At 55.0% G+C, this 27059-nt stretch overlaps 1 protein-coding gene across 12 annotated transcripts; it reads left to right on the top strand.

Moving 5' to 3' along the window:
* The first annotated feature begins 1644 nt into the window (after window positions 1–1644).
* GRAMD1A (GRAM domain containing 1A) lies at window positions 1645–26178 on the top strand. Of its 12 annotated transcripts, none has more exons than XM_081516733.1 (20): window positions 1645–1681; window positions 2467–2787; window positions 11189–11399; window positions 11486–11506; window positions 11988–12072; window positions 12211–12314; window positions 12396–12491; window positions 13244–13324; window positions 16651–16763; window positions 16939–17089; window positions 17617–17815; window positions 18977–19120; window positions 20652–20770; window positions 20862–21004; window positions 21590–21693; window positions 21779–21952; window positions 22052–22139; window positions 23477–23584; window positions 23669–23789; window positions 25729–26178. In XM_081516733.1, the coding sequence occupies exons 2-20, from the start codon at window positions 2516–2518 to the stop codon at window positions 25819–25821; spliced, it is 2427 nt and encodes an 808-aa protein (XP_081372859.1). In that variant the 5' UTR covers window positions 1645–1681; window positions 2467–2515; the 3' UTR covers window positions 25822–26178. The 12 variants fall into 12 exon arrangements, with proteins under 12 accessions (XP_081372859.1, XP_081372863.1, XP_081372860.1 ...); XM_081516739.1 differs by lacking the exons at window positions 1645–1681; window positions 2467–2787 and adding exons at window positions 6574–6709; window positions 23143–23154; XM_081516737.1 differs by lacking the exon at window positions 11486–11506 and having other exon boundaries at window positions 11189–11415.
* The last annotated feature ends 881 nt before the right edge of the window (window positions 26179–27059 follow it).

Below are 27059 nucleotides of genomic sequence, written 5' to 3'. Positions count from 1 at the left end.
ACAATGTGAATGAAAATGATACTGAACTGTACACTTAAAAAAATACTGACAGTAACTTTTATGTGCATTTTGCCACAACTTAAAAAAAAAAACACCTAAACACTCAGAGAGGGACATTAAAACATACGTAAATACATTCAGTGTAACCCCTTGTGGACATTTTGGAAAACTCAGTGTTGTAAAGATATCAATTGTTGGTTAGAGCGTAACAATTAAACTCCCACTGTTGATTTTTTTCCCCCCTTGGAGTCTGACAAGCCAATGCTGGTAGAAGAAGGGCAAGATAGAAAGACTTGCTTCACCAGATATCAAGACTTACTTTAAAGATGAAGCAATTGAGGCAATACCTCATAGATTGAGTTAGGCAGATCCACAGAACCAGCCTGGGCATTTAGAAGCAGAGCCACACAGGTGAGGCACAGATGGCCCGGCAGTTGGAGGGATGCTGTCTACCCACGAGATACCCAAGAAGCAGATCCAGGAATATTCAGGGCAGCTCAGCTGCTCCTCAGAGCAGAGAGCTGGAAACAACCCAGGGTCTATGGACAGGAAAACTGGATAAATATATTGTGGTGTTAATTCCACAAGGGACCCTTTTGCAGCAGCAAAAATGGATGAAGTATAACTACTTACTTCCCTGTGGCAGAATCTTAGAAATAAAGCTGAGGGACAAAAGCTAGTCATAGAAGATGACACGCAGATGGTTGGATGGCATCACCAATTCAATGGACCTGAACTTGAGCAAACTCCAGGAGATGGTGAGGGACAGGGAAGCCTGGCGTGCTGCAGTCCATGGGGTCAAGAAGAGTCAGACACGATTTGGCGACTGAACACAGAATGTTCCATTTTATAAAGCTCAAAATCGAGTAAAGCTAAAATTATAATAGTTAGGAATGCATGCCGATCTGATTTAAAAAATAAACTATTAAAAGAGGGAATGATAACTGATAAATGAGGGGTGATGGAGACTTCTGGAAGGGAGGCAGGGTGGAACTCACAGTGACATGCTGGCTCTCAAATTGGGTCTGAGGGGTTCGTTTTACTGTTAAACTTGCTACCTCACAACTAGGCTCCAGACAGCCTTTAGCATGTGTCAATTATCATGTAATGAAATTGAAAAAGAGCTAAGCTGTGGGGAATGCCAGCTTTTATCAATCGGGTGGAGAAGACAGAGCTGTGCACAGAGGGAGAAGGAGCTGTCAGTGGGGTGCCCTGGAATGCGAAGAGAACCCACCAGAAGGAAGGAATTGGAGTCTCGAAGGTTCCTGGCACTAAGAGCAGGACGGGAGGATGGGGATGGGGAAGAGTGTCAGACCTGGCCGCCTGGGGGTGATGTCTGGGCTTGGAGGAGCAGTGCTGGGGGAGAAATGGGGACAGAAGCTACACTGTGACTGGCTGCAGCCAACAGGAAAGATGGAGCTGCAGAGCCCCAGGGCACAGTCAAGAGGGAAGGGCCTCCTCTGAGGTTGGAACACCCCCACCCCCACTCAACCCTTTCTCCCGGGAACAGTTGGCCTGAGGGGAACCTGACTCCAGCTGGACACTCTACTCCGCCTGACAAGGTCGTGACTCCCTGGCCCAGCCAGGACTCCCCGGGGGAAAGAATAGGGCCTGGTCACCTGCCCCAACCCTAGAAGCCGGAGCACACGCTGTGAGGACAGAAGGAGGAGGAAGCCATAAGGTAGGGGCATTGGGGTGTCTGGGAAGGACTCTGGGGTCCCAGCCTGGCCTGTAAGGGTCAGGTTCTTCCCAAACCGGGGGAAACCCTCTCTGGGTCCCACAGGTCATCCTTCCCTGTCCCCCTCAGCAGCGGGGTGCCAAGAAGCCCTCACCGTGTCCTGTGGTGAGGACAGACAGACACTAATCTCATCTCCCCAGACACATGTGGCCTCCAGTATCACAGTCATAATGGCAGGAACTGGCCTCGTTCCCTCCCTTTGTCTGTCTTGGGAGGGGCAATTGCCGAGCAAAGAGGGAAGGGAAATCCTGGCCTTAATCAGCCGTTACTCAGGCCCCTGGGCCTCTGGGGCCCTCTCAGACCCGGCTCCTTCCTGACCCTGTGTATCGGGAAGGGAGCTGGGGTGGTGGGTGTAGAGAGAACCCAGGGCTTGACCGCAGTGCATTCATGCTAGAAAAAATAAACCCCAGTCCAGGGGCAGAAACAGAGTTACTGACCACTTGCCGTGTGCCAGACCCTGGGCTAGCCCTCCACTTGTCGGAGCTCCCTGACACTGCCTGGCCACCCTCGGAGGTCTCCATCAGGCTCTCCAGATTCCAGAAGAGGAACCAGGGTCACCAGGCAGGATGTTGGCCGAGATGGGAATCCCACCCAGATCTCTCTGACCCAAATGCTATGCTCTGAAGCTCAGCTGACCCCTCCTCCCACTGGGCAGCGGGAGGTGGTAAGGGGCAGGGTTTGCATGGGAACTCTCTCCTTCACTCCTTCACCTCTTCTTTCTCCCCCAGAGGCCACACCACTGTCCAAGATCCCCGGCTGGGGGGCAGAGCCATCCGCATGGCTGAGTTCCTGCCCCTGCTGCCTTGTGCATCCCTGCTGACCCAGGATGTCTGTGCCCAGGACTCACGGGTGCCCCCAGCCAAGGAGCTGAGCCAGGAGGCACAGGGTGGCAGGGTCCAGGGCCCGGCCCCTAAGTGCTGGAAGCTCCTGGAGGTGCCCACCATTCAGATAACACCAGCCTGCGATGGGGAGTCACCCCCTTGCACTCCATCCCCCCAGCGCCTGCAGCTGCCAAGGACCCCAGACCCGGAGAGTTCGCCCCAGGACAGGTCAGACCTAGGTGGTGAGATGGGAAAGGGGTTCTCTCTCTCAGGACTCAAGCTCGAGGGTGGGTTCCCTGTGGCTGGTACTGTCCTGGTGGCGGATTGAAGGTCAGTTAGAATGTGGCTTTAGCCCCACAGAGGCCTGATTGGAAGTTATGAAATATATGCAGATAAAAACTGGAATATGTGTTGGGATAACCAGCTGTGCTCAGCTGAGCACTGCTTACTAAGACCAGAGGCAAATACTAACCAACTGGTGTTTTTCAAACTTTGGGTCATGACCCATTTAAGGGCCATGAAACCAATGTAGTACTCTGCAGTGAACACTTTTTTTTCCCAAATAGAATCAGGAGAGAACTGAACATAACACAGTATAAAAAATAAATAAAAAGAATAAGAAAATAACACAATGTAGGCAGGTAGTGAACAAGTGTGGTTTCCTACCAATTTTGTGACATTACATATATAGCAGACCCTCCATAGCCATGCAAGTATTCTAAGACCCCTGTGGATAAACTCTGCAGATGCTCAAATCTCTTAACCTAAAATGGTGTAGTATTTGCATATTACCTACTCACCCTCTCCTGTTACTTTAGACTACCTCTAGATTACTTACAGGTTTCTGTGCTGTGCTATGCTCAGTTGCTTCAGTAGTGTCCAACTCTTTGCGACCGTGCGGCCTATATCCCGCCAGGCTCCCCTGCCCACAGAATTTTCCAGGCAAGAATTCTGGAGTAGGCTGCCATTTCCTACTCCAGGAGAATCTTCCCAACAAAGGGATTGAACTGTGTCTCTTGCGTCTCCTGTATTGTTGGCAGATTCTTTACTGTCTGAGCCACCAGGGAAGCTCTAAATACAATGTAAAGAGTTGCCAGCCAGCAAACTCAAGTTTGCTTTCTGAAAATTTTTTTTTAAATTGAAGCACAGTTGACTTATAATGTTGTGTTACTTTCAGGTGTACAACAAAGTGATTCAATTATACATACATATATATATATCTATTCTTTTTCAGATTATTTTCTACTACAGGTTATTTATCGTAAGATACTGAATATAGTTTCTTGTGCTATACAGTACATCCTTGCTGTTTATCTTTTTTCTTTTTGGCTAAGCCACAGGGCTTTCGGGATCTCAGTTCCTCAACCAAGGACTGAACCCAGCACCGGCAGTGAAAGCGCTCAGTCCTAACTGGACCGCCAGGGAAATCCCAGACTCCTAATTTATCGCTTTCCTGTTCTGGAAAATTTTTATACAAAAATTATTATGCTATACACCTGAAATTAATATAATATTATCTATCCAGTTTTTAAAAACTGAAGTATAGTTAATTTATAATGTTGTGTTAGTTTCAAGTGTATTCCTCCCAGAATTTAAAAAAAAATTCTGTTTTGATCTTTGATTGGTTGAATCCATGGACGTGGAACCTGCAGATATGGAGGGCCGATTCTATTTCTAATTGTGTACTTGGAGACCAATATGAAAGGTATTTCCTGTTGCAGCTCATGGGCAAAAAAAAAAGTTTAAACAAAACTTCTACAAAGAAACACTACCTCTGGCACAAGGAGACAGGAACAAGGAGGTTGAAGGCTATAGGAGGAAAGAACTACATTGGCCTTGAACAGAAATGTCCATTGTGGTTTTTGCCAACAATGAACATTTGGATAAGAGTTAAAGTTTATGAAGTAGGGCTCTGTGCATTAACGTGGAGAAATCTCAGAAATAAAGATGATGGAGAAAAACAGGTTGCAAAATGATAGTAGGAGCCTAATTGTGTATCTTTTTAAAAGACTTTGAACAACAGGATATATTGTTAGTGGATGCATCTTGATGCAGAAAAAGGATGGAAAAATGTACAAAAATGGTAAAATGTCCACATGTATTACATGCTTGGTGGGGACCAAGATAACTCTTGTATTTTTCCTGTTTGAAATAAACATTCCCTAATTAAAAATTTTTAAAGTATTTCGAAAGAAGAAACAGGCCAAGAGAAATACAAAGAAAGAGAACAGTGAGACAGAGGGAGATGGTGGGAGGAGGGCCTCACTGGGATCTGACCCTGAGATCTGACCTTGAGAGGCAGTTGTTCAAGAACTGAGCTTTCCTACAGAGGGAAAGGGAGTGCAAAGGCCTGGGGGCAGGAACAGGAACTGGGGAGTCAGAGCAACAGCAGGGAGGCTCCGGAAGCTAGAGGCAGTGAACAAAAGGGAGCCAGAGTTTAAACTGGATAGATTTTGTAGGTGGAGCCTATAGGGTTTGCTGAGAGACTAAAGAGAAAGAGAGGGATCAAGAAAGGCTGAAATTTGGGGCATTCCACCCACCAAAATGGGCATCCCAGGCGGAGCTATTGGTAAAGCCTCTACCTGCCAATGCAGGAGATGCAAGAGTCGTGGGTTCGATCCCTGGGTCAGGAAGATCCCCTGGAGAAAGGAATGGCTACCCATTCCAGTATTCTTGCCTGGAGAATCCCATGGACAGAGAAGCCTGTCTGGCTACAGTCTACAGGGCTGCAAAGAATTGGACAGGACTGAGTGACTGAGCACACACCCACCAAAATGGAGAAGTCAGTGGATGTTTTAGGAGGGAAGAGGTGTAAGTGTGGAAGAGCCGTGGGAATGGAGTTTTTTTCAAGAGGTAGGAACAGCCTGTCCTGGAGACGGGTGGGGAGCAAGTCTGTGCTGGGGGGCCTGTGGCCAGGAGCTGTGAGATTCCGCGCACATATCTGTGTCCTCGAGGGAGGAGTCCAGGACACTGAGAGACCCGGCAGCTACTGCCGAGATAAAGGTGGGTTAGGGCATCAGTGGAGGATTGCGTCCACCAAGAGTGACCTCGGCGAGTCACTTCCCATCTTTGAGGCCGGGGCTTCCCCTTCTATAAAAGGGGAGCACTCCTGCCTCCCCCGCTCCCAACCCCGTCCCGTGGGAAAACCGTGACCACAGAGTTAGTGGGGTTCCCAGGACTGGGGTGACTTGCTCGACGTCATGGCTGACTGGGGCTGGCACTGAAAAGGGTCCCCAGAGAAGCTGCTCAGAGATGCGGAGAGGGAGGCGGCCTAGGGCCCCACCTCCTTCCCGCCAGCTGCGGTTCCCCGCGTCCCCACTGCCCCAACACCTCCTTTTCCCCGAATCTCCCTCCCATCCCCAGCCCCGCCCCCTCTCGCAGGTTCCGCCCCGGGTGGGGAGTAGGGGTACGCAGAGCGCCCGGCCCGAGGCCTCACTGGAGCGGAAGACCCCTCTCTGGGTACCAGGCGAGCGCGTCCGGCCTGTCCCCAGGTTACCACGGCGGAGTTGTGTTTCTGATCGAGTCTGTCTCTGTTTTTCCGTTTCAGTCTTCCCTCCTCCCCGGTCCTGTCTCTCTCCTTAGATCCTCAGTCTCTCTGTTTCTCTCCGTCCCTCTTGCTCTCTCCGGGCCCTGACGACCCCGCCGCCCCCTCTCGACCTCTGTCTCGCTCCTCCTGCTCCTGCGCCCGGTCGCTCCATCTCTAATTCTCCCTCCAGCAGCGGATTCCTCCCGGGGGTCTCGCTCGGTCCCCGCTGTCCCTCCCGGGGTCTCCCTCTAGTTCTCACCTCCTGCTTTCCCGCCTCCCCTCCGGTCCCTTTCTCCCTGCGGGGACCTGAGTCTCTGCCTCGAGGCCCAGCCGCCCCTCCCCGCCAGGGCCGATCCCTCCTCTCTCGCCCCCTCCTGCGGGCGGGGGGCGGTGCCGTGACGCGCGGGGCGGAGGCAGGAAAGCGGAGCTGACGCCGCGGCGGCGTCCCGCGGCCCCGGCCTTTTGTGCGGGCAGAGGGCGGCGGGGGCGGGGGTAGGGGGTACGGCTGCCTAAGAAGGAGAGGAGGCTGACCGGCGGGGACGCCCGACACCGCCCAGCCCCGCACGGCCCGGCCCGGCCCTGCCCTGCGGCTGGGCGCGCCCGCCGCGCCGCATCCATGTTCGAGTGAGGACCGCGGCGGGGGCGGGGGCGCGGGCGCGGGGAGGTCCGGGGGTTCGCTGGGGCGGGGGCTTCACGGGCTCGGCCCAGCGTGGCGCGATCGCAGCCGAAGTCCAGGAGCTTGTACACCGGGGTCTGCGGGAGGGGAGAGGAGGGAGGCCTCGGGGGCCCAGGGGTGCACTCGGGGGTGGGGCGCTGACGGCGGGGTAGCCCCCCGGGTCTGCTCGGCACTGCCCGGACGCGATGCACCAGCCTGGCGGAGCTTTGGCTGGGGGTCCGGGGCTCATCGCGCTGCGAGCGCGGCCTGCCGGGAGCGCCCCGGGCCTTCTTTGCCGCTGCTTGGGAGGTGAGGAGTGGGCGCGGGGCTGACCCGGGTCTTCGGGCCTGCGGTCAAGGCTGGGCGGAGATGAGCCCCCGCCGACCGGGCTCCCAGGCTCGTGAGTCCGGGGCAGGCCCGGGAGTAGCGTCTCCAGGTCTGGGCCCCCTCCCTCGTTTCTGGTCTGTCTCGAGTCGAGTCTCGAGGTTGCTCATATGGGATCTTCTACGTGGCCGGCCGACCGCGTGCCTCAGATCTTCTGGGGTCGTGAGCACGGAATTGACCTGGTCCCTGTCCGGGCCCAGAGTATTCTAGATTATGCATTGTAGATGTCTTGTAAGTGTGTATGCGTATCTGTGTTCCTGCTGTGCAGGCAGCTGTGATCCTCTTTGGCTCTGTGTGTGTGTGTGGGGGGGGCTTCATGTGATGGTGTAAGCTCCGTGTGTGTGTCTGGCTGGGATCATAGTATGTGTCTGGGGCTTTCTGTGCGTGGCTGTGATCTCCTGTGGTTGTGTGTGTGTACTGCACCTCCTTCCATCAGACATCCGCGTGTCTAGTTGTGACTTTGGAGTGTGTGTACATGTGTCTAAGCCTCCTAGTGTGCAGCAGCAGCTGTGGTCCTCCTTGGCCGTGTGCCTGTGTGTGTGAATTTATTATCTCAAATTCCATCTGTGGCTCCAAGTGTCACTGTAAGTTGCCTGTGTGTTCAGTTGTGACTTTGTAGTGTGTGTGTGTGCCTGTGTCAGGGGCTCTTTGTTTGCTGCTGTGACCTTTCACCTCTGTGTGTGCTTGTAATTTACCTCTGTACCTATTAGCATAGTGTGCAAATGTAAGTCACCTGTGTGTCCATGTGTGACATTATTGTCTGGCCCCGGCCTTGGTGAGTATGACCAAAACCCTCTGGGGTTGTACCTTAAACCTACGTCTGATTCAGTCTTTGTGTGAAAATTCCTGTGTCCCTTTATGACATTGTTGTACGCCCCTGGCTTCCATGTGAGCAGCTGGGACCCTCTGGGGCTTTGTGTGTGTGAAGGGTGTGTGACGAATACGAGAGAGAGACCCCTTGTGGCTCTTAGTGAGCCTGGGACCCTCCCTCTCGAGACCTTGGGGTGTACCCTTGACAATCCGGAGCAATAATAATAGCTGACATTATTGTAAAAGTTCTCCTGTGTATAAGACATGTCCCACGCATGATTTAAAATTCAGTCCCTGGCCACTGTGTTGTCAAGGGGTGTCCACAGCCTCTTGGGGCTGCGCAGTTCCTGAGTCCTTCACAGCTGTGTGTGTGTAGGGCCCTCAGTCACCCGGCAACAGCATTTGCCACGTCCGTCTCGTGCCACGTTAAGAGCAGGTCTTCGCTCTGTCTTCCGTTCCCCACGGCACTTCTCATGGGGAGTGCCATGAGACCTGAGCTGAGCCTGGACTTAATTTACCTGGGTGGTGCACGTGTTAGCTGGGGGCCTCTGGGACTGTTCTTTCACTGTGTGGCCCTCTCTGTCACTGTGGAGATGTTACTTTCAAGTCTCCTCCGAAACTTCCCTGGAGCTGTATGTGTGAACGTGCCCGGGACTTTTCTGTTTCTGTATGCAGGTGTGTGTGTGACTTCTGGGGCTTTGTGTGTGGCTGTAATATACCTGTGATATTACTGCTGAGTGTGTGGGGGTGAGGGGTGAGGGAGATGTCTTAGAACTGTGGGGAACTGCAGTTTGCCTGGGACCCTGGCTATGTGTGACCCACGTGGAGGTTCCCTTTTGTGCACACCCGTGCACAAAACGCCTCTGCCCCACTCTGCCCATAGGGAGCTGTTGGCCCGTTCAGGCCAGGAGGCCGGAGGTGAGGTGTCTGCAGTGACAGAACCCCATTCTCTTCCAAGTCCGTCCAGCCGTGTCACCATGGCGGGGCCCCTCCCCTCCACCGCTGCATCCTGCCTGGTGGGGCAGCCGCAGGGTGTCAGCACTTCCTCTTTGTCCTGCCAAGAGCAAGATCTGGGGGCGCAGGCCGTGACCTGGCTGCGTGTGCTGGACCTGTCTGCAGGCACCCTCCCCAGACCTGCGGCTGCAGGGGCGTAGGAGGGGTGGAGGTCTGTTTTCAGTCACTTCAGTCATGTCTGACTCCTTGCGACCCCGTGGACTCCAGCCCGCCAGGCTCCTCTGTCCATGGGATTCTCCAGGCAAGAATACTGGAGTGGATAGCCATTTTCTTCTCCAGGGGATCATTTCAGGCTGGAGAGGCAGGAAGATGAGGCAACGGGAGGGATGTGATCACTCCTCCTTCAAACCCTTCCCCCAGTCCACAAAGGCCCTCAGGGTGAAGCCCAGACTCCTTGCCCAGGGCCCACAGGGCGTGTGGGTGGGCCTGGGGCCTCCCATCCTCCTTCCCCAGCACCCCTTGGCCACCTCACTCCTCCTCAGCCTTGCCAAGCTCAGTCCTGTTCGGGAACTCACTGTTCCCGCCCCTGAAACAGCCTTCCCCGGCCTTTTGCCAGATCCTTGTCCTTGGGGCTCAGCTCAAGTGTGCCCTGAACACCGCCCCGCCCCCACCAACTTAGTCCTCCTTTATCTCTGGGGTCCTCCAACTTAAACTTGCATTAGAGTCTCCTGGGCCCCACCCCCGCTTCCTGATTCAGGAGGTCTGCAGTGGGTTCCCGACTCTGCATTTCTAACCACTTCTGGGCACTTCTGTGAGCAGCGCTGCTTGGTAGCACTGACCAGTGTCTGAGGTTGTCATCCTTATTTACCTGTTGCCTTATTGATCATCCCTGTTCCCCAGTCAGAATGCCAGGTCCCTGCAGGCAGGTGGTGCATCTGTCGTGCCCCCTTCTGTGTCCCCAGTGCCTGCTGCAGGGCAGGGGCTCGATGTGCACTCAGACAGTGAATGGCTGGAGTTGGGGTCAATTGGGTTAGGCTGAGGTGTTTGTGCGGTACCTGTTGGAGTCAACATGGCACTTTGGCAGCAAATGGACTGCGTTGACAGCAGGACTGTGTGCTCCATTTCAGTCTGACAATTCTTAATAAAGGTGCCTTCGAGGGTGCCTTCCAGGTGGTGGGCTTTATGTATATATATCCTCCTCCAGACCACTGTGAGGTAGATGTTGCTATTAGCCTCATTATACTCAAGAAGAAACCGAGGCCCAGAAAGGTTTAGACACTTGCCCAAGGTCACACAGCGAAGTGGCTCAACTGAGATCTGCAGTGGTCTCAGGCTGCCAAGTGTCAGGCAAGTCATACACTTGGTGGAGTCCAAGTTTGGGGGTGGGGTAGGTGGGGGTAGGTGGACTGAATCACTCATTCAGTCCACAAGGGCAGAAGCTTGCGGAGCACCTGCTGTATGCCAGGCCTCCTTCTGGGCAGGGGGGTGTACCCAGGGACGAAACCCCTCCCCCTGTGAAGTGTACCTGCTGGTGTGGGAGGATTTGAAATGAGAAAATACAGAAGGGCGGGAGAAGTGATGAGAACGATGCAGAGGGAAGGGGCTTGGGAGGAGTGTTCTTTACATGGAGAGGCAAGGGGAGGTGTCTTGGAGAAGTGAGCCCTGAGCAGGGGATGGGGTGAGGACCTTGCCTTCCCCTGGAGTGAAGTGCAGCGGTGGGGAGAGCTTAGACAGGGGGGGCCCTGACCTAACTGGGGAGGAGGCTGCTGAGATGTCCAGGAGGGAGAGCCTGGAGGCTGGGCCAGGGTCCTGGTGCAGGAGGAAGTAGGCAACATAAAAATAATGGAAATAGATCTTAGAGCTGGAGCAGGGAAACCTGCTAACAGATTAAAAATGAAGAGTAAGTAGGAAAGGAAAAGCAGCTTAGGTTTTTAGCTCAGGCAACTGAGTGGAAAGTATTTGTTGAATAAATATTTATTATATGAATGTATGAATAATTTAGTTTGAAAAATAACAGGCGTGACTGAGAGCTCACTTTTTGCCAGGCTCTGTTAGAAGCCCTTTACACGTATGGACTTGTTTAACCCTCCAAACAAGAAGACGACATGTGTTTCTTACCCCTGGGTTACAGATGAACTTACCGAGGACAGGGAGCTGGGGGGCCTGCTCTGGATCATTCTGCAAGGAGGTGAAACAGGGTGGGTGGGTGAGAATCAGTGGGCTGAAGGGGGCCCCCCAAACAGGCCCATTGCCATCCCCCAGCTCCCCCCCCCATAAGAACCCTCTTCCTCTCCCCCCAGCACAACCCCTCACTCTGGCCGGAGCACGCCAAGCAGCTCTCCATCCCTCCGTAAGCGCCTGCAGCTCTTGCCCCCAAGCCGACCCCCGCCTGAGCCGGAACCGGGCACCATGGTGGAGAAGGGGTCGGATAGCTCCTCAGAGAAGGGTGGGGTGCCCGGGACACCCAGCATCCAGAGCCTGGGCAGCCGGAACTTCATCCGCAACAGCAAGGTTGGTGCCAGCTCAGGTGGGGTGGGGGCAGGGTGGGAGGACGGGGATCCAGAGGCTCCGTCTGACTCCTTTCCTTTCTCTTGCAGAAGATGCAGAGCTGGTACAGTGTAAGTATCTGGGAAGGGGGCCTTGATGGAGGGATGAGAGGGAGAAGGACAGGTACTGAGTCCAGGGGCCGCTGGCTGCTGCTGTCAGAGAGTGGGCGCTGAGGTCAGCAGACCTGGGAGGGGGGTCTCATCCCGTGCTGCTACTTACATGCTCTGTGACGTTGAGTGAGTTGCCTAACCTCTCTGGGCTGCTCTCTCCTTGAGAAACAGTACCCACCTCATTAGACTGCAGGGAACATTCCCCAAGAGTCAGTGATGCTGGTGGGTACCTGATACAGTGCCTGGCTTCTGTAGCAATCAGAAAATGGCTCTCATCATGATTACTCTTGTGTTATGGGCATGGGAGCTAGAAGTGAGTTAGACACTGAAGCCTCAGAGAGGCTGTCCCGGGCTGAGACTGAAGGGTGCTTGGAACTTTGGGGGGCTGAACTTTAGGGGTGTGAAACTCTGTCCTGGTTCTTACCTCCCAAACATCCCCCAGATGCTGAGCCCCACGTACAAACAGCGGAACGAGGACTTCCGGAAACTGTTCAGCAAACTCCCTGAAGCAGAACGCCTCATTGTGGGTAAATCATCATCCCTCCCCGCCTCAGCCAGACCCTGAGCCCCCATCTCTGCCCTCCTGACCCTCCCCGCGTGCACCGGCCGGGCCAGGCCAGCCTGTGACTCGGGTGTCTGCCCATCTCTCCTCTTGGCCGCCTCAGATTACTCCTGTGCCTTGCAGCGCGAGATCCTCCTCCAGGGCCGCCTCTATCTCTCCGAGAACTGGATCTGCTTCTACAGCAACATCTTCCGCTGGGAGACAACCGTGAGCCGACCCATCCGGAATGCAGAGGGGCCTCGGGGCAGGCAGCAGCCTGGCCCCTTCTGACCCACCTTTCATCCTCAGATCTCCATCCAGTTGAAGGAAGTGACGTGTCTGAAGAAGGAAAAGACGGCCAAGCTGATCCCCAACGCCATCCAGATCTGCACGGAGAACGAGAAGGTAAGCAAGAGGAGCGGCAAACAGAGGCCCCCGGGTTCCCAGTCTTCACTGACTCCTCTCTCCTCCCCGCCACCCAGAGCCCTGTTCACTCTGCACCCAACTTCTTGCAGGGAATACTCATTCTCTTTACTCTCCAGCCCAGCCTGGGTTCCCATTGTCTCTAGCCTGGACCCATGCACCTGCCCCTGACTCAGGCCCTGCAGTCTCCCCTCACACAGCTGCTCAGGGATAGTCTTAATAGAAAAATTCTATCAGTTCAGAGGCCTTTTCCACCAGGAAGCCTTCCCTGATGCTCCGTCTATCATGATTGTTGCCTCATGGTCCAAGATGGCTGCCTCATACCAGTGGCCCAGACAAGAGAAAGAAATAGGGAGGGAAGGCTTCACAGCAGACTTCTCTTTGTGTTTTCTCGGCCAAAAGGGGATCTGTTTGCCATTCCTAAGTGGACATAGGAGACTGGATATGTGCCCTGGGCTTCCCCTGAGCAGCCCAGCCACTCTGGGCTGACGCTGTCTCCAGCCCTGGACTGTGAATCCCGGGGCAGGGCTAGGGGCCATCTCCTCATCACCGGGACTCCAGAGTTTTCCATCGCTGGGCTGGGCACAGAACCGACTTTCTGTGGGGCGAACGAGGGGATGACTAAATAGATACATTGGGCTGGGGAGCTGGGAACACAGTGTGCATAGGTGATGCTTCCTCCTCCCTCTGGCCTGGTCTCTCCCCCACCACTCACACCCTTCTCTCTGCTGCAGCATTTCTTCACCTCCTTTGGGGCCCGAGATCGCTGCTTCCTCCTCATCTTCCGCCTCTGGCAGAACGCACTGCTTGAAAAGGTGGGTCTGGGCGAGTCCTGGACAAGGGGGCTAGAGGGCGGGCAGTGGGGGGGACCATGGAGCCAGGGATGCTAGGACTCGGGGGACCCCTCCAGCTCTTCTCCACAGGCAGCAGGTCCAACACACCTGCAGCTTCTCCACAGGCCACCCCTCACTGCCCAGAGGGCCTCCAGGGCTCCAGTGCCACAGCTCGCCCACAAGAAATGCATACCCACGGCCCCTTAGTAACCACCTGCAAATCGGAAATGCTCTGAAGGGACGTCCCTGGTGGTCCAGTGGTTAAGACTCTGAGCTTCTAATGCAGGGAACATGGGTTCAATCCCTAATCAGGGAACTAAGATCCCATATACTGCATGGCCAAAAAAAAAAGCTCTGAAAATGGGGAGATTTTGGGTATGTTTGGCAACAAAACCTGACTTGAGCTAACATGGAGATATACAGGCCCTGTCAGCACCGTCTAACAGAACCTGGTGCTATACTGTCTGATATGGCAGCCACTGACCACACACGCCTGTTGAACTCTTGGCTAGTGTGATTGAAGAACTGCATTTTGAGTTTAATTTCAGTTTTAATTAATTTAAACTTAAAACACCCTGTGTGCTTCTTCCATAACACAGGTCTGTATTTATCTCAGTTAATGGGCCACAAAATATGTGTATGACTGGGGTCAATCTTAAATATAACTGTGATTCAACATAAAATTATAGTATCCAGTTTAGAATATACCAGTGATTCTCAAACCAGAGTTTCAAGAACCCTTTACACTCTTTAATTATAGACTCCAAGGAGGTTTTGTTTAAGTGCAGTATGTCCGTCAATATATACTGGATTAGAAATTGAAACTGGGAGATTTTTAAACATAAGATACACAAATACACGTGGATTAGCCACCAGAACAATGATAATATCACAGTATCTGGGGAAACCCAATTGTATACTCATAAAAGAATAAAAGTGAAAAAGGCGAGTAATATCTAATATCTTATGCTACTAACACTTAATCATACTTAATGGAAATAATTTTTCCTTCATGGATTCCCTAAAAGGGTCTAGGGGACACCCAGAAATCAGACCACACTTTGAGAACCTCTGGTAGACTCTGCACTTACTGGATACTAATATAATACAGATATTTTGGGTATTACAGTATAGGCACTGTAAAATGTTTCTTATATCCCCCAATTTCTTAATTTTGAATCAAATTTTACCCCCAAAGATTTTGAGTAAGGGATTTCAGACATTTATTACATTCTGATAGTCTATTATGGGCCAACTCTGGAATGCCCATTATGGTTGAATGAGTTTATGTAGCATGAGTTTGGCAGCAAGCAGCTAAAAACCCCACCAGACAATGGTTTAAGCAAACAGATGCTGAAGTACTTCAGATAGTAATAATAATAGCTAACACTTAACAGAGCTACTGGGTGCCAGGAACTGTTCTGAGCTTTCCATGAAGTAACTTAATTAATCATCACAGCCACCCTTCAAGGCAATATGGTTATCTTTATTTCACCAAGGAGGCACAGAGGGAAAGCCTTGCCCATGGTCACATATGCTTTTCTGTGGCTGAGTGGGGTTCTGACCCATTGTAGTCAGGTTCTGGAGTCCATTTACTCACACTGATGCTCATGTAACAAGAGATCTGGAGGTAGGCAATCCCGGGAGGGGGGAGTGGTTGGAAGCTCCCTGTGTCATTCAGGACCCAAACTCTTATCCATTATTTCATACCATCATCCTTCTGCTGTTGATGTTTTGTCCACATGCTTATTGCCTCATGGTTGCAATATGGCTGCTATAGCTCCAGATGTCATGCCTTCACTTAACTATGCCAAATGTGAAGGAAGAAAGGGATGGATGGAAAGTGGGCATTCCTTTATCAGGAAGGGAAAGCTTCTTTCAGCAGACTTTTCCGTACATTTCTAGGGCTAAAACTTGGTCACATGATCACCTTTGGTTGCAGAGATATATGGGTTATATGGCAAATGAAAAAATGAATTGCTATAAGCCAGTTTTAATTTGCTGGGGCTGGGAAAGATTTTCACCTCAGACATATCAGGGTCCTGCTGGCAGGAAGGGAGGGTGGATAGATGTTGGGGTCTGCTACTGCTGGCATGCAACACCTCAGAAGGCCCAAACACACTCCTCTAGCAGGGCTCACTCACATCCTGTCCTCCAAGGGGGCTGCAGCTGTGGCCATCCTCAGGGGCAAGAGTCCTGGAGCAGGAGCCTGAGGGAGGGACAGGGCAGCATCAAGTCTTCAGGGAGGCTGAGGGCAGCCAGACTGCTGGGGATGGAGTTCAGTCCTATTACTGAGTGCAAGTCACTGAACCCCATCCATCAGATGGGGACCATTCCTTCCTTGTAGCACCTGAGCTGGCCCCAGAATAAGTGCTCCATCATGTCACCTCTTGGGAGGCAGTGCAGTCCAGTGGTTAGCTCCAGGGCTGGACCAACACTCTGGGATCACCTCAGTACCACCACTTCCTAATTGAATGATGTTACACCACCTCTGTGGGGCTTCCCAGGTGGCTCCAGTGCTAAAGAACCCGCCTGCCAATGCAGGAGATGAAAGAGATGTGGGTTCAATCCGTGGGTCAGGAAGATCCCCTGGAGTCAGAAATGGCAGCCCACTCCAGTTTTCTTGCCTGGAGAATCCCATGGACAGAGGAGCCTGGCGGGCTACAGTCCATGGGGTGGCAAAGAGTCAGACATGACTGAACACACACACATTCACCTTTGTGCCTCATTGTCGTTATCTTAAAATGACGATAATATTAGCACCTACTTGACAGAATTGTTTTGAAGACTTGTTGAGTTAGCACAAGTGAAAGGTCAGACAAATGCCTGGCATGTTGTAACAACTCAGTGAATGTCAGTTGCTGCTGCTGCTACTATTACTAATATTACTATCTATCTCATCAGTCTCATCTAGCCACTCTGGCTGTGGGTAGCTCCTGAGGACACCTGGGAGAAGTATTGATAGTTGGGGGCAGGACCGCACGGCAGGTGAGAGCATTGGCTCTGGAATCTGGCTGGGTTTGAACCTCAGAGTTGACCTCAAGCACAACTTCTCCGCTCTGGGCCTCATAGTCTCCTCTATAAAACAGGGAAGTTTAACCTGTAGCTGTGGAAGTATTGTGAGGACCTAAGGGAGAGTTCTCCAGTACACTGGCTCCTACCCAGTGGGTTGAGAGAGATCTGCGATGGGAAGTCATGCTCCCCCTTGTGGACACCGGGGGAACTGCTGAGGCTGAGGCTGGTGTGGGTGAGAGGGAAGGGCTCTCTGGCTGTAAAGTGGAGCCCAACCCAATGTCCTGCCTCTCCAGACGCTGAGTCCCCGCGAGCTCTGGCACCTGGTGCATCAGTGCTACGGCTCAGAGCTGGGCCTCACCAGCGAGGATGAGGACTATGTCTGCCCCTTGCAGCTGAATGGCCTAGGGTGAGTCGGTGGTTGCTGGCTGGTTCCGGGGGGTTGGGAGGAGACACAAGGGACGGTGTCCATAGCTCCTGGAATCCTGGGTGGACCGAGGTGGGTGTACAAAATTTTGGGAGACCAGGAGGGTGTGTGGGATCTCAAAGATCACAATGGTCTCACTCCCTCTCTTTCTCCGCAGGAGCCCCAAGGATGTGGGCGACGTAATCGCCCTGAGCGACATCACCCCCTCGGGGGCAGCTGACCACAGCCAGGAGCCGAGCCCTGCAGGTTCACGCCGTGGCCGCATCACCCCCAACCTGTCCCGGGCCAGCAGTGATGCAGACCATGGGGTGAGCAGGCGGGTAGAGGAGAGAGGAGGGTGCTGGGTGGGGCTGAGGAGAGGAACCGACTAACAGATTGAGGGCACCAGCAGGGAATGGACAGAGAGGAGGTGGCTGGAGGCGGAAGCGAGTGGATGGATGGAGGAATGGGATGGAGCTGGGAAGATGGGCGTGGGAAAATAAGCACAGGTAGGGGAAGAGAGAGACAGAGGTGGGGCAGGTAGATAGATGGAAAGGGAGAGAGACAGAAGAGCCAAGAGAGGGATGGATGGATGGATGGATGGATGAGGTGGGGTGCAGTCATATGAGGCATGGACAAGACAGGCATAAGAAAGCTTACAGCCCAGGCATCCAAGACACGCCTGACTGAGAGGCTGAGAGGAGTCCTCCTTCAGGTGGCCCCAGCGCCCCTCGCCACTCAGCTATGAGCCCTCGGTACACACAACCTCCCCAGCGTTGGTTTTCCTACAGTCTCGAAGCCTTCTGGTGGATGTGGGCACCCAAGGGACAAGCTTGGCTTAAGCTTTTCTCTGCAGGCAGAGGAGGACAAGGAGGAGCAGACAGACAGACAGCCAGACGCCTCCTCCAGCCAGACGGTGACCCCGGTGGCTGAACCCCCGAGCGCAGAGCCCACCCCACCTGACGGGCCCGCCTCCTTGGGTCCCTTGGATCTGCTGCCCAGTGAGGAGCTGTTGACAGACACGAGTAACTCCTCCTCGTCCACGGGGGAGGAAGGTGAGGCAGGTGGCCTGACTCGTTTGCTTTGGCTACACGAGACAGACTTTACTCAGACAGGCTGACCAAGGGAGTTGCTGGCTCACAGGACTGAAAAATCCACAGCACGGGCAGATAAGGCATTCACGTGTTCTTGTTAGAAATCTGGCCATATTTAGCTTTGCTTTGAAGGCGGCTTAGCAAGGTGGATAGGAGCATAGAACCTGAAGCCAGATGGCTGGGGCTCAAATCCTGGCCATGCCACTTCCTAGCTGTGTGACGTGGGCAAATTATTCAACCTCTGAGCTTCATTTTCCTTATCTGAAAAACGGGTTGGCAGTAATAATGCCTACTTCATAGGGTTGTCATGAAGAGAATTAAATGGCTTAATACATGTAGAATGCTTGGGCCAGTCGCTAAGTATTGGCTTACTTCCATCAGCAGCAGCAGCATTTCCATTTTCTCCATGCCAACTCATTCTCAGGTAGCTTCTATTCTTGTAGGGGCAGAGAGAGCTCCAGCCCTGCCCCAGACAAGCCTAGTGGAAAGGAAGCCTGCTCTTCCCAGCGACTGCACCAAGCTCTAGGGTTGGCTCTGATTGGAGAGCTGGCCTATCCCTGAGCCCACCACTGTGGCTAGTGGCCTGGCCTGGGTCACACACACATATGCACACATACACAAACCCTGAACCAATCACTGTGGCTGGCCTGGAACACACATACATGCACACCCCCACCCCCACCCCCATCCCCACCCGAGTCCCATCACTGTGGCTGATGGCTTGGCCTGGATCAAACACCCTTGTGCATGCCCACACACACGCACACACACACACCCTGAACCAATCACCGTGGCCAAAGGCTCAAGGTTATGAGCTTGAAGGTGGGCTTATGACAGGTCCAGCCCTGTCGTCACTGGGACTGCAAGTATGTGGGCCTAGATGTGTGTTCCACCTTGAACCCACAGTGATGGCTCTGACTGTCTGGCTTGGGGCGCACACCCACCCTAAAGCCATCCTGTGGTGGAGGGGGCTGAGGCACTCCGTGTCAGCGTCCCCTCTGGTCCAGGAGGACGGGGCTGCCCGGCCACCCCACAAGGCCTGGGAGTGGGCAGGAGCGGCACCCCCAGAGGGAACCCGAGGAGCGCAGGCAGCCCCATGCACCATCCTCCTCTGTCGCCCAGCCGACCTAGCGGCCCTGCTGCCTGACCTCTCCGGCCGTCTCCTCATCAACTCCGTCTTCCATGTGGGTGCCGAGCGGCTCCAGCAGATGCTCTTCTCAGACTCGCCCTTCCTGCAGGACTTCCTGCAGCAGTGCAAGTTCACAGGTCAGGGGCTGAGGTGGGTGGGGTACGGGGAGGGCGTGGGGAGGAGCAGGCCAGGAGACCAGCAGGAACTGCCATGCAAATTGGGTGCGGTGGGTCGAGGAATGAAAAGCAGCGATTGTGAGACCAGAGGGGCTCCACCTCTTACCAGCTGAGTGGCCTTGGGCCAGGGGCGGACCTCCTCTGTGCCTCGGTTTCTTCTATGTGGGGCGGATGTGATGCTATACCTGCCTTGTCAGGTTCTTATGAGAACTAAATGAGTCAGTACTGGGGAAGTGCCTAGAACAGCAGGAAATAGGAAGCCATTTAATAAATATGAATTAAAGACCACTCTGTCAGGCTGGTGCAGAGCCCAGGACCGATGAACTCAAGTCCAATGGGGACAGCAGTGAAGAGATACTGACACAGATAAGCATGTGTATCAGAGGGGTGGCTGTGATCTAGGGGATATCAGGAAAGGATGCTGGAAGGATGTGAATTGCGACTAAGGCCTGAAGGAGGAACTTTCCTAGGGAAGTGGGAGGGGGTGAGAGAGAGGAAGCCCGGGAGGCCAGCAGGGTACCTGCAAAGGTCCTGAAGCTGGAGGCAGGCACTGGGAGAAGGCCCTTGGGGTTGGGCCCCCATGGCCAGGTATGGAGGGGGGAAGCCACAGCACCAGGGGAGGCAGAAGGGCTGACCAGGAGACCAGCAGGGAGCTCGGGAGGCTACGAAAGAGGTTCAGGTAGGGGAGGGGGCCTGTGTCTTTTTTCTTGATTGATGAAAAAGAACCATGCAGCATCCTCTGCAGAGTGGGTAAGACTGCACCTTACATTGGGAGCACTCAAATCCCCCCCAAACTATGCTTATTTTCTGGAGAGAGTGGCACATCAGACTGAGAAGCTCAGACTCTGTCCAGCCGTACTAGGGAGCCATAGAGTGTTGTAGGGAGGGACAGGATCAGCCTTGGCTGTTAGAAGCTCCCCCTGGACCAGAGCTGCAGATGGAGGCCAGAACCTCAGGGGAAGGCTGGAGAGGTGCCCTGGAACGGCAAGGATGGGATGAACTAGGACAGTGCTCAGGGAGTCAGTGAATAGTGTCCAGGATGAGGCCCAAGGCTCTGCAGGGAGCCTGGAGGACGGTGGAGCCCAGTGAAGAGGGTCATGTTTGAGAGGTTGGGGAGGCCAGTGGGTGTGCATGGTCCTGAGGACTTCCAAGGGGGGGTGTTCAAGAGGTCACAGGACCCTAGGTCTCAGGCTCAGGGGAGAAACCAGGACTGGCAGCATGAATACTAAGGCTGCAGAGTGGATGCAGTGGCCTAGGAGGGCTGAGAAGTGTGAGCAGGAGAGAGGTCCTGGCTCCAAGGATCATCAGCATCTAAAGTTTTAGGCGTCTGGAAGGAAGACGGGGCAGACACTAGGGTGGGGGCAGGGAGGAGGTGCGGGTTTAGGAGCCAGTCTCCAGAGAATTGGAACCTTCCCCAGAAGGCTGGGTCTCCTACTGCCCGAGGGCAGACGACTGGAGAGTGGTGTCTTCACTCCGCCCCTCCACCCCCTAGATGTGACCTTGAGCCCCTGGAGCGGGGACAGCAAGTGCCATCAGCGTCGAGTGCTGACCTACACCATTCCTATCAGCAACCCGCTGGGGCCCAAGAGCGCCTCTGTGGTAGAGACACAGGTGTGCCGGGCAGGGGGGCCGGCGGGCGGGGGGCCGAGCGTCGGGGTAGGGCGGATGGCACTGACCCCTGGCTCCCCCCTTGACCCTTTAGACGCTGTTCCGGCGCGGCCCCCAGGCGGGAGGGTGTGTGGTGGACTCCGAGGTGCTGACGCAGGGCATCCCTTACCAAGACTACTTCTACACTGCCCACCGCTACTGCATCCTGGGCCTTGCCCGGAACAAGGCCCGCCTCCGGTGAGCCGCTCCCTGGCCCTGCCACCTGACACCCGGGTGGTCCCAGGGCCCCCCCCACGCCCCATTCTCCCAGGCTCGAGTCAGCCGCAGAATGCTGGTTGCCACCCTGGCAGATGAGGAGACGTCAGGAACACCCCGAGGTGGTTGACCTGGGCCACCAGAAGGGCGGAATCGCCACTGACCAGGAGGGGAAGGCGGGCAGGGTTTAGGGGAAGACCGGGAGCTCAGCTTGGGACATGCTGAGGTGTCTCTCACACCCCCGCATGGAGACGGACCCAGCCGCAGGGTGGAAGGCGTTCAAGGGTGAAGTGCGGGCTAGGATGGCAGTCTGAGTGGGCATTGCTGGGGCAGCACTGAAGGTGGGAAACCTGCCATGACTGCGGGTGTGGACAGAGAAGGGGCTGCGGGCTGAGTGGGGTGTTGTGTGGAGATCACAGGGAACCCTTGATGGGGGGTGTGTGTCTGTTTTGTGTGTGGGTGACACGGGGCCCTCTCTGAATTAAAAGAGGGCACGCACCCCCCTGGGGAATGGGATAGCAAGGCTGCAGTCAGCCCCTGACCCCCTCCCCTGGCCCTGCTCCCCAGAGTGTCCTCCGAGATCCGCTACCGGAAGCAGCCCTGGAGCCTCGTGAAGTCCCTCATTGAGAAGAACTCGTGGAGTGGCATCGAAGATTACTTCCACCACCTGGGTAGGGGACAGGGGCCTGGCCGGGCTGCAGCTGGGGTCAGGGCCGGGCCGGGGCGGACGTGCAGAGCCCTCTCCTGTGTCCGCAGAGCGAGAGCTCGCCAAGGCCGAGAAGCTGTCCCTGGAGGAAGGCGGGAAGGATGCGCGGGGCTTGCTGTCTGGCCTGCGCCGGCGGAAGCGGCCTCTGAGCTGGCGGGCTCACGGTGACGGGCCCCCACACCCGGACCCTGACCCCTGTGCCCGGACTGGCATGCACACCTCGGGTGGGTTCCGTCAGGCCTGGCTGGGGCCAGGGAGGAGCTGGGGGTCTGGGTCGGGTGAGTAGAGATGAGTCCATCTGACTTGGAGTTGCTCCCCCACAGGCTCCCTCAGCTCCCGCTTCTCGGAACCATCTGTGGACCAGGTCCCGGGGGCGGGCACCCCCAGCGCCCTGGTTCTCATCAGCATTGTGTGAGTAAGGGGACCGGGCTTGAGGGGCCAGACAGGCCTGGATCTGCACCTTGGCTGTGCAACCCTGGGCCAGTGCTTGGCCTCTCTGGGCCTCTGCTTACGTGGGAGCATGGGCTCACCCCACAGCAAAAGTTAAAGGAAGCGATGTTTAGGATGCGCCCAGGAGGGCTCCTCAGCTTGTATCGCTCAGTTTGTTGTGGAGAGGTCGTCCCTGCAGGGAGAGGGAAACCCTGGGACTCTAGGGGCAGTGGTCAGAGAGGGCATGGCCTCGCCCAGGGAGCTGGAGGAGCAGGCTCCCAGGGGTGGTGGAATTAGGTGAGCCAGGAGAGGTTTACCCATGGAGGTTTCAGGTTTTCTGTGCTCAGCCCTGAGCTGTGTGTCACGAGGGACACAGTAGTGACCAGCAGTCCTGGGGCGAGACAGGTCTGGCAGCAGACCAGAGGGATGGGGTTGTGATGGAGGGAATGGGCGGGGGCGACAGGGAAGCCGTGGGAGGCCGAGGAAGGCTTCCTCCAGGCTGGACAGTGTGGGTCACTGGGGAAGGCATCTCGGGAAAGCAGAGGACTCTGAGCTGAGACCACCTGCCCCCACAGTGGGTTTAGGCTGGAGGACCCACCTGCACAGAGGCCTGGGCTGGGGGACCCACCTGCACGGAGGCCTGGGCTGGGGGACCCACCTGCACGGAGGCCTGGGCTGGGGGACCCACCTGCATGGAGGCCTGGGCTGGGGGTATGCTGGCCTGGGGGGACACAGATGCACAGGGGCCTGGGCTGGGAGCAGGGCGCTCTGAGAAGATGGAAATGAGATCCATGCTCCCACCAGACCATGGGCAGTGAGAGGTCAGCCTCGTGCTCAGCCTCTGGCCTCAGTTGGCCAGTAACAGCGGTCCATGGGACTGTGTGGTGTGCTCAGCCTGGGGCTGCTGGGGTTGGGGGTCAAGGGGTGGCCAGGACAGGCTGGGCAGCTCTTATTTCTTTGTCTCCCCCTCTCTCTGCCTTCTCAGGATCTGTGTGAGGTAGGGTCCTGTGTCCTGCCCTCCCTTCCCCTGTGTCTCGCCCCCCCACTGCAACCCCTTCTCCTCACTCCGTGCCCCTGGCTCCTCCAGCGAGGTGACCAGAGCGACAGTTAAGAACTCGGGTGTCAGACCAGCCTGGGTTTGAACCCTGGCTTTGGCTTGTGTGACCCCAGGCATGTCACTCACCCTGTCTGAGTCTTGGTTTCCTCCTCTGGAAAGAGGGCTAGTCATGGTGCCCCTTCAAGGCATGGTCGAGTGGGTGCCCCCCAACTTGTGGGAGCATTGGTATCCTGACCCCTGACCTCTGACCTCATCTCCCCAGCCTCATCGTCCTCATTGCCCTCAACGTCCTCCTCTTTTACCGCCTCTGGTCCCTGGAGAGGACAGCTCACACTTTTGAGTCCTGGCACAGTCTGGCCCTGGCCAAGGGGTGAGTGGGTTAGCCCCAGGGGGTTGGGAGCTGGGCAGGTGTAGGGGAGGCCAAGACCCCACTCGGGCCCTGTCTTCCCCACAGTAAGTTCCCCCAGACGGCCACAGAGTGGGCGGAGATCCTGGCCCTGCAGAAGCAGTTCCACAGCGTCGAGGTGCACAAGTGGAGGCAGATCCTGCGGGCTTCCGTGGAGCTCCTGGACGAGGTGCGGCCTGGGCTGCGGGGTCCTGCAGTCATGTCCCGAGATGCAGCATGATGCATCCGGGCCTCGCTTTCCTCCCGTGTAAAATGAGGAATCCATTCGTAGTCCTCACCTCCCAGGGTTGCTAGAGAAATCAGTGAGATGGAAGATAGAATTTATTGCTTCTCATCCTGGGGAAGAAGTCCAGGATGTCTGACTTCAGGCATGGCTGGATGCAGCCACCCAATAGTAATAAGAATCAGTCTCTCTTACCTTCTGTTGACTTTGCCCACCCCCAGGGCTGGCTTTGTTTCGGGGGCATCCCAGGTTGACCGAGATGGTACCTGCAGCTCCAAGGTAGCAGCCAAAGGAAGGAGCTCATTCTCACTGGCTACTGGGTCATGTGCCCATCCCCCAACCAGTCACAGAAGCCAGGGGCAGATGAGGCTTGGCCCCTGAACCCCTTCCTGCCTGTGAGGTGACTAAGGGATCACATGAAGGTGGGAAAGAGGTTCTCCAAAAGTTAGGGATCTTGTCTCCAGGAGGGGTTGCCCCACACACCCACTGTAGTTTGCTGGCAGTGTCTATTCAGACAGCCAGGTTCAAATTCTGACCTGTGACCTTGTGCCAATGACTTAACTGCTGGGGTCTTGGCTTCCTCCTCTGTGAATGGGATGATAATCAGTGTTACTCCAAAGGCTGCTGGGAGGATTGAAGGAATTAGCATCCAGGACTTCCCTGGTGGTCCAATGGGTAGGACTCCACTGTAGGGGCTGTGGGTTCGATCCCTGGTCAGAGAACTAAGGTCCCACATGTTGTGGCCAGAAAGTAATATTAACTAGAAAGGAGTTAGCCTGTGAGTAGCGCCCAGCTCACATAAACACCTCACCTGTGTTTGCTGTTATTAGTGGGATCCTGTAAAGCTGGTGCTCAATAAATGCGGTGGTGGGTCAGCACAGGTGCCAGGCACTGGGGAGCGTCTGGCCTTGACTGGGTGCCCAAGGGCATCATAGCCCACGTTGCTGGGTGATGCTAAAAGTCCTTTCTGGTCACTCTGAACCATAATGCTGAGGTCCACCTTTAGGGGCCTCATTGCACCCTGAAATCATGCTAGGAGGAAGGGGAAGGGCTGTGCAGGACTAGGACGAGGGGTCATCAAGGCTGGGGTGCCATCGCTCAGAGACAGGAGGTCAGGGCCTTCCCGTCCTGAGTTCAGTTCCGATTATGTTCCTCTGCCAAGGGTGCGGAATCGACTCCACAAATTAACTCTAACAGCAGACACTGATTGAGCTAGACGGTTCTAAGAGCTAAAATGACCGACTGATTTGTTTCTCATGGCCAGCCTTTGAGGGGGATGCTCTTGTTACCACCCCACCCCTCCCATCCCCTGCCATGTAACAGACAGGAACATTGAGGCAGAGACATTCCCAAGGTCGCATGGCAGGGAGTAAGGCTAGCTAACGTGCACCCAACACCCCGTGTGCCAGGTCCTAGTCGTACACCCGGGAGATCCCTGAAGTAATCCTATGATGCAGGAATATTACTGACTAGTGTCTCAGCTGAGGGACCCGGGATGGTTAAGGGGCTTGCCGAAGGTTACCCCATAAAATGACTTGAACCCAGGCCATCTGGGCCCCTCCCACGTGCTGCCTTTGTTGTTTGTTGTTCAGTCGCTCAGTCGTGTCCGACTCTTTGCGACCCCACGGACTGCAGCATGCCAGGCTTCCCTGTCCTTCACCATCTCCCGGAGTTTGCTCAAATTCATGTCCATTGAGTCGGTGATACCATCCAACCATCTCATCCTCTGCCTGTGAGAAGTCAGACTGGGTGTGGAAAGGCTCCTCTCTCAGGACGGGCTGACCTTGGCCTCTCTGGACCTTGCCCAGTTCCTCAGCTGCAGGGTTGTGGGGGTGCGTCACCCCTCCCAGCACTCACCTCCCACCCTGCCCACCTCTCCCTGCAGATGAAGTTCTCACTGGAGAAGCTACATCAAGGCATCACCGTCTCAGACCCTCCCTTCGACTCCCAGCCACAGCCTGACGACAGCTTCTCCTGAGGACACACAGCCATCCTCCTAAATGGACAGACAGACACAGAGGCTTGGTGGCCACTGCTGGCACAGTGTGAACACCGGGAGCCTCCTGCCCACCCCTCCCGGTGGCCTGGCCAGGGGCCACACAGACGCGGGGACCACAGAACCGAGATGCACTTTAGACCAGCGTGTGCGAGTCCAGCTACCGTCGCCTGCCCTGCCAGGGAGCTGGCCCGGCTTTTGGCAGGCCCCCCACTAACTTATTGTGCCCGTCTGGGGTTGTGGGGGTGCCTCCTGGGGTGCACGATTCCCTCAGCTCTGGGTTTAATGTATTATATTTATTTGGGGCTGACAGAGCCCCAATAAAAGGTTGGAAATGGCTGTGATTGTCCTTGCAGGGCCCTGGGAGCAGTGAGAGCCTCCTGTTATACTTAGATCCCGCGGCGGTAGGAGGGGCATACGACCCATTTTCTGGGGCCACAGACACCGACGTGACCTGGAATTCCCAAGCAGCTTTGCACCATCAGGATCCAGTGTGGGGGCTCCAAGGACAGACTGGCAGCCTGGCTCTATCCTACCTCTGATACTTAGTGGGCATGTCACCTGGAGCAGGTCAACCTCTCTGAGCTTCAGTTTCTTCTGTGCAATGAGCATAAGAATAGTACCAGTCAGGGACTTACCTGATGGTCCAGTGGCTAAGAGTCCATGCTTCCACTCCAGAGGGCACAGGTTTGAGCCCAGGTCAGGGAACGAAGATTCTGCATGCCTCACAGAGTGGCCAAAAAAAACAAATAGCACCGGTCTTTCAGGATTGTTCGAAGTGAGTTTTCTTGAACTTTAGCTGCATCAGAATCTCCTGGAGGACTCTTAAAAGGCAGAGTGCCGGACCCCACCCTCAGTTTGAGACTCAGCCTACCTGCCATGAGTCTGCTGAGGTCTTGCACTTTCAACAAGTTCCCAGGTGATGCTCATACCGATTGTCCAGGGACCTCACTTTGAGAACCACTCTATAAGGATTCAAGGAATTAATAAAGGTGGCTACTTGTAACAGGGCCCACACAGAGTAAATATTCAATAAAGGTTACTGTTATGGCAGAAAAAAAATCGAGGGAGAAAAAAAGTAAGTCATATAGTGAGGACCAAGTATGTACCAGGCTCTGTGCCAAGGTCTGAAGTATTAGTCGCTCAGTTGTGTCTGACTCTTCAACCCCAGGGACCCAGGGCTACACCAGGCTCCTCTGTCCATTGGATTTCCCAGGCAA

This window comes from Giraffa tippelskirchi, chromosome 7 (genome assembly GCF_054371585.1).
Source record: "Giraffa tippelskirchi isolate mGirTip1 chromosome 7, T2T-mGirTip1v1.2.pri, whole genome shotgun sequence".
NCBI lineage: Eukaryota > Metazoa > Chordata > Mammalia > Artiodactyla > Giraffidae > Giraffa > Giraffa tippelskirchi.
Note: the sequence above shows the minus strand (reverse complement) of the source record. Positions and strands in the feature narration are given on the sequence as shown.

Excerpts from the sequence above, each read along its gene's own strand:
- GRAMD1A (XM_081516733.1), top strand. The coding sequence starts at position 2,516 with ATGGCTGAGTTCCTGCCCCTGCTGCCTTGTGCATCCCTGCTGACCCAG. Across the intron at positions 11,507-11,987 it reads AGATGCAGAGCTGGTACAGT|ATGCTGAGCCCCACGTACAA; the intron begins GTAAGTATCTGG and ends AACATCCCCCAG. Across the intron at positions 19,121-20,651 it reads GCAGCAGTGCAAGTTCACAG|ATGTGACCTTGAGCCCCTGG; the intron begins GTCAGGGGCTGA and ends TCCACCCCCTAG.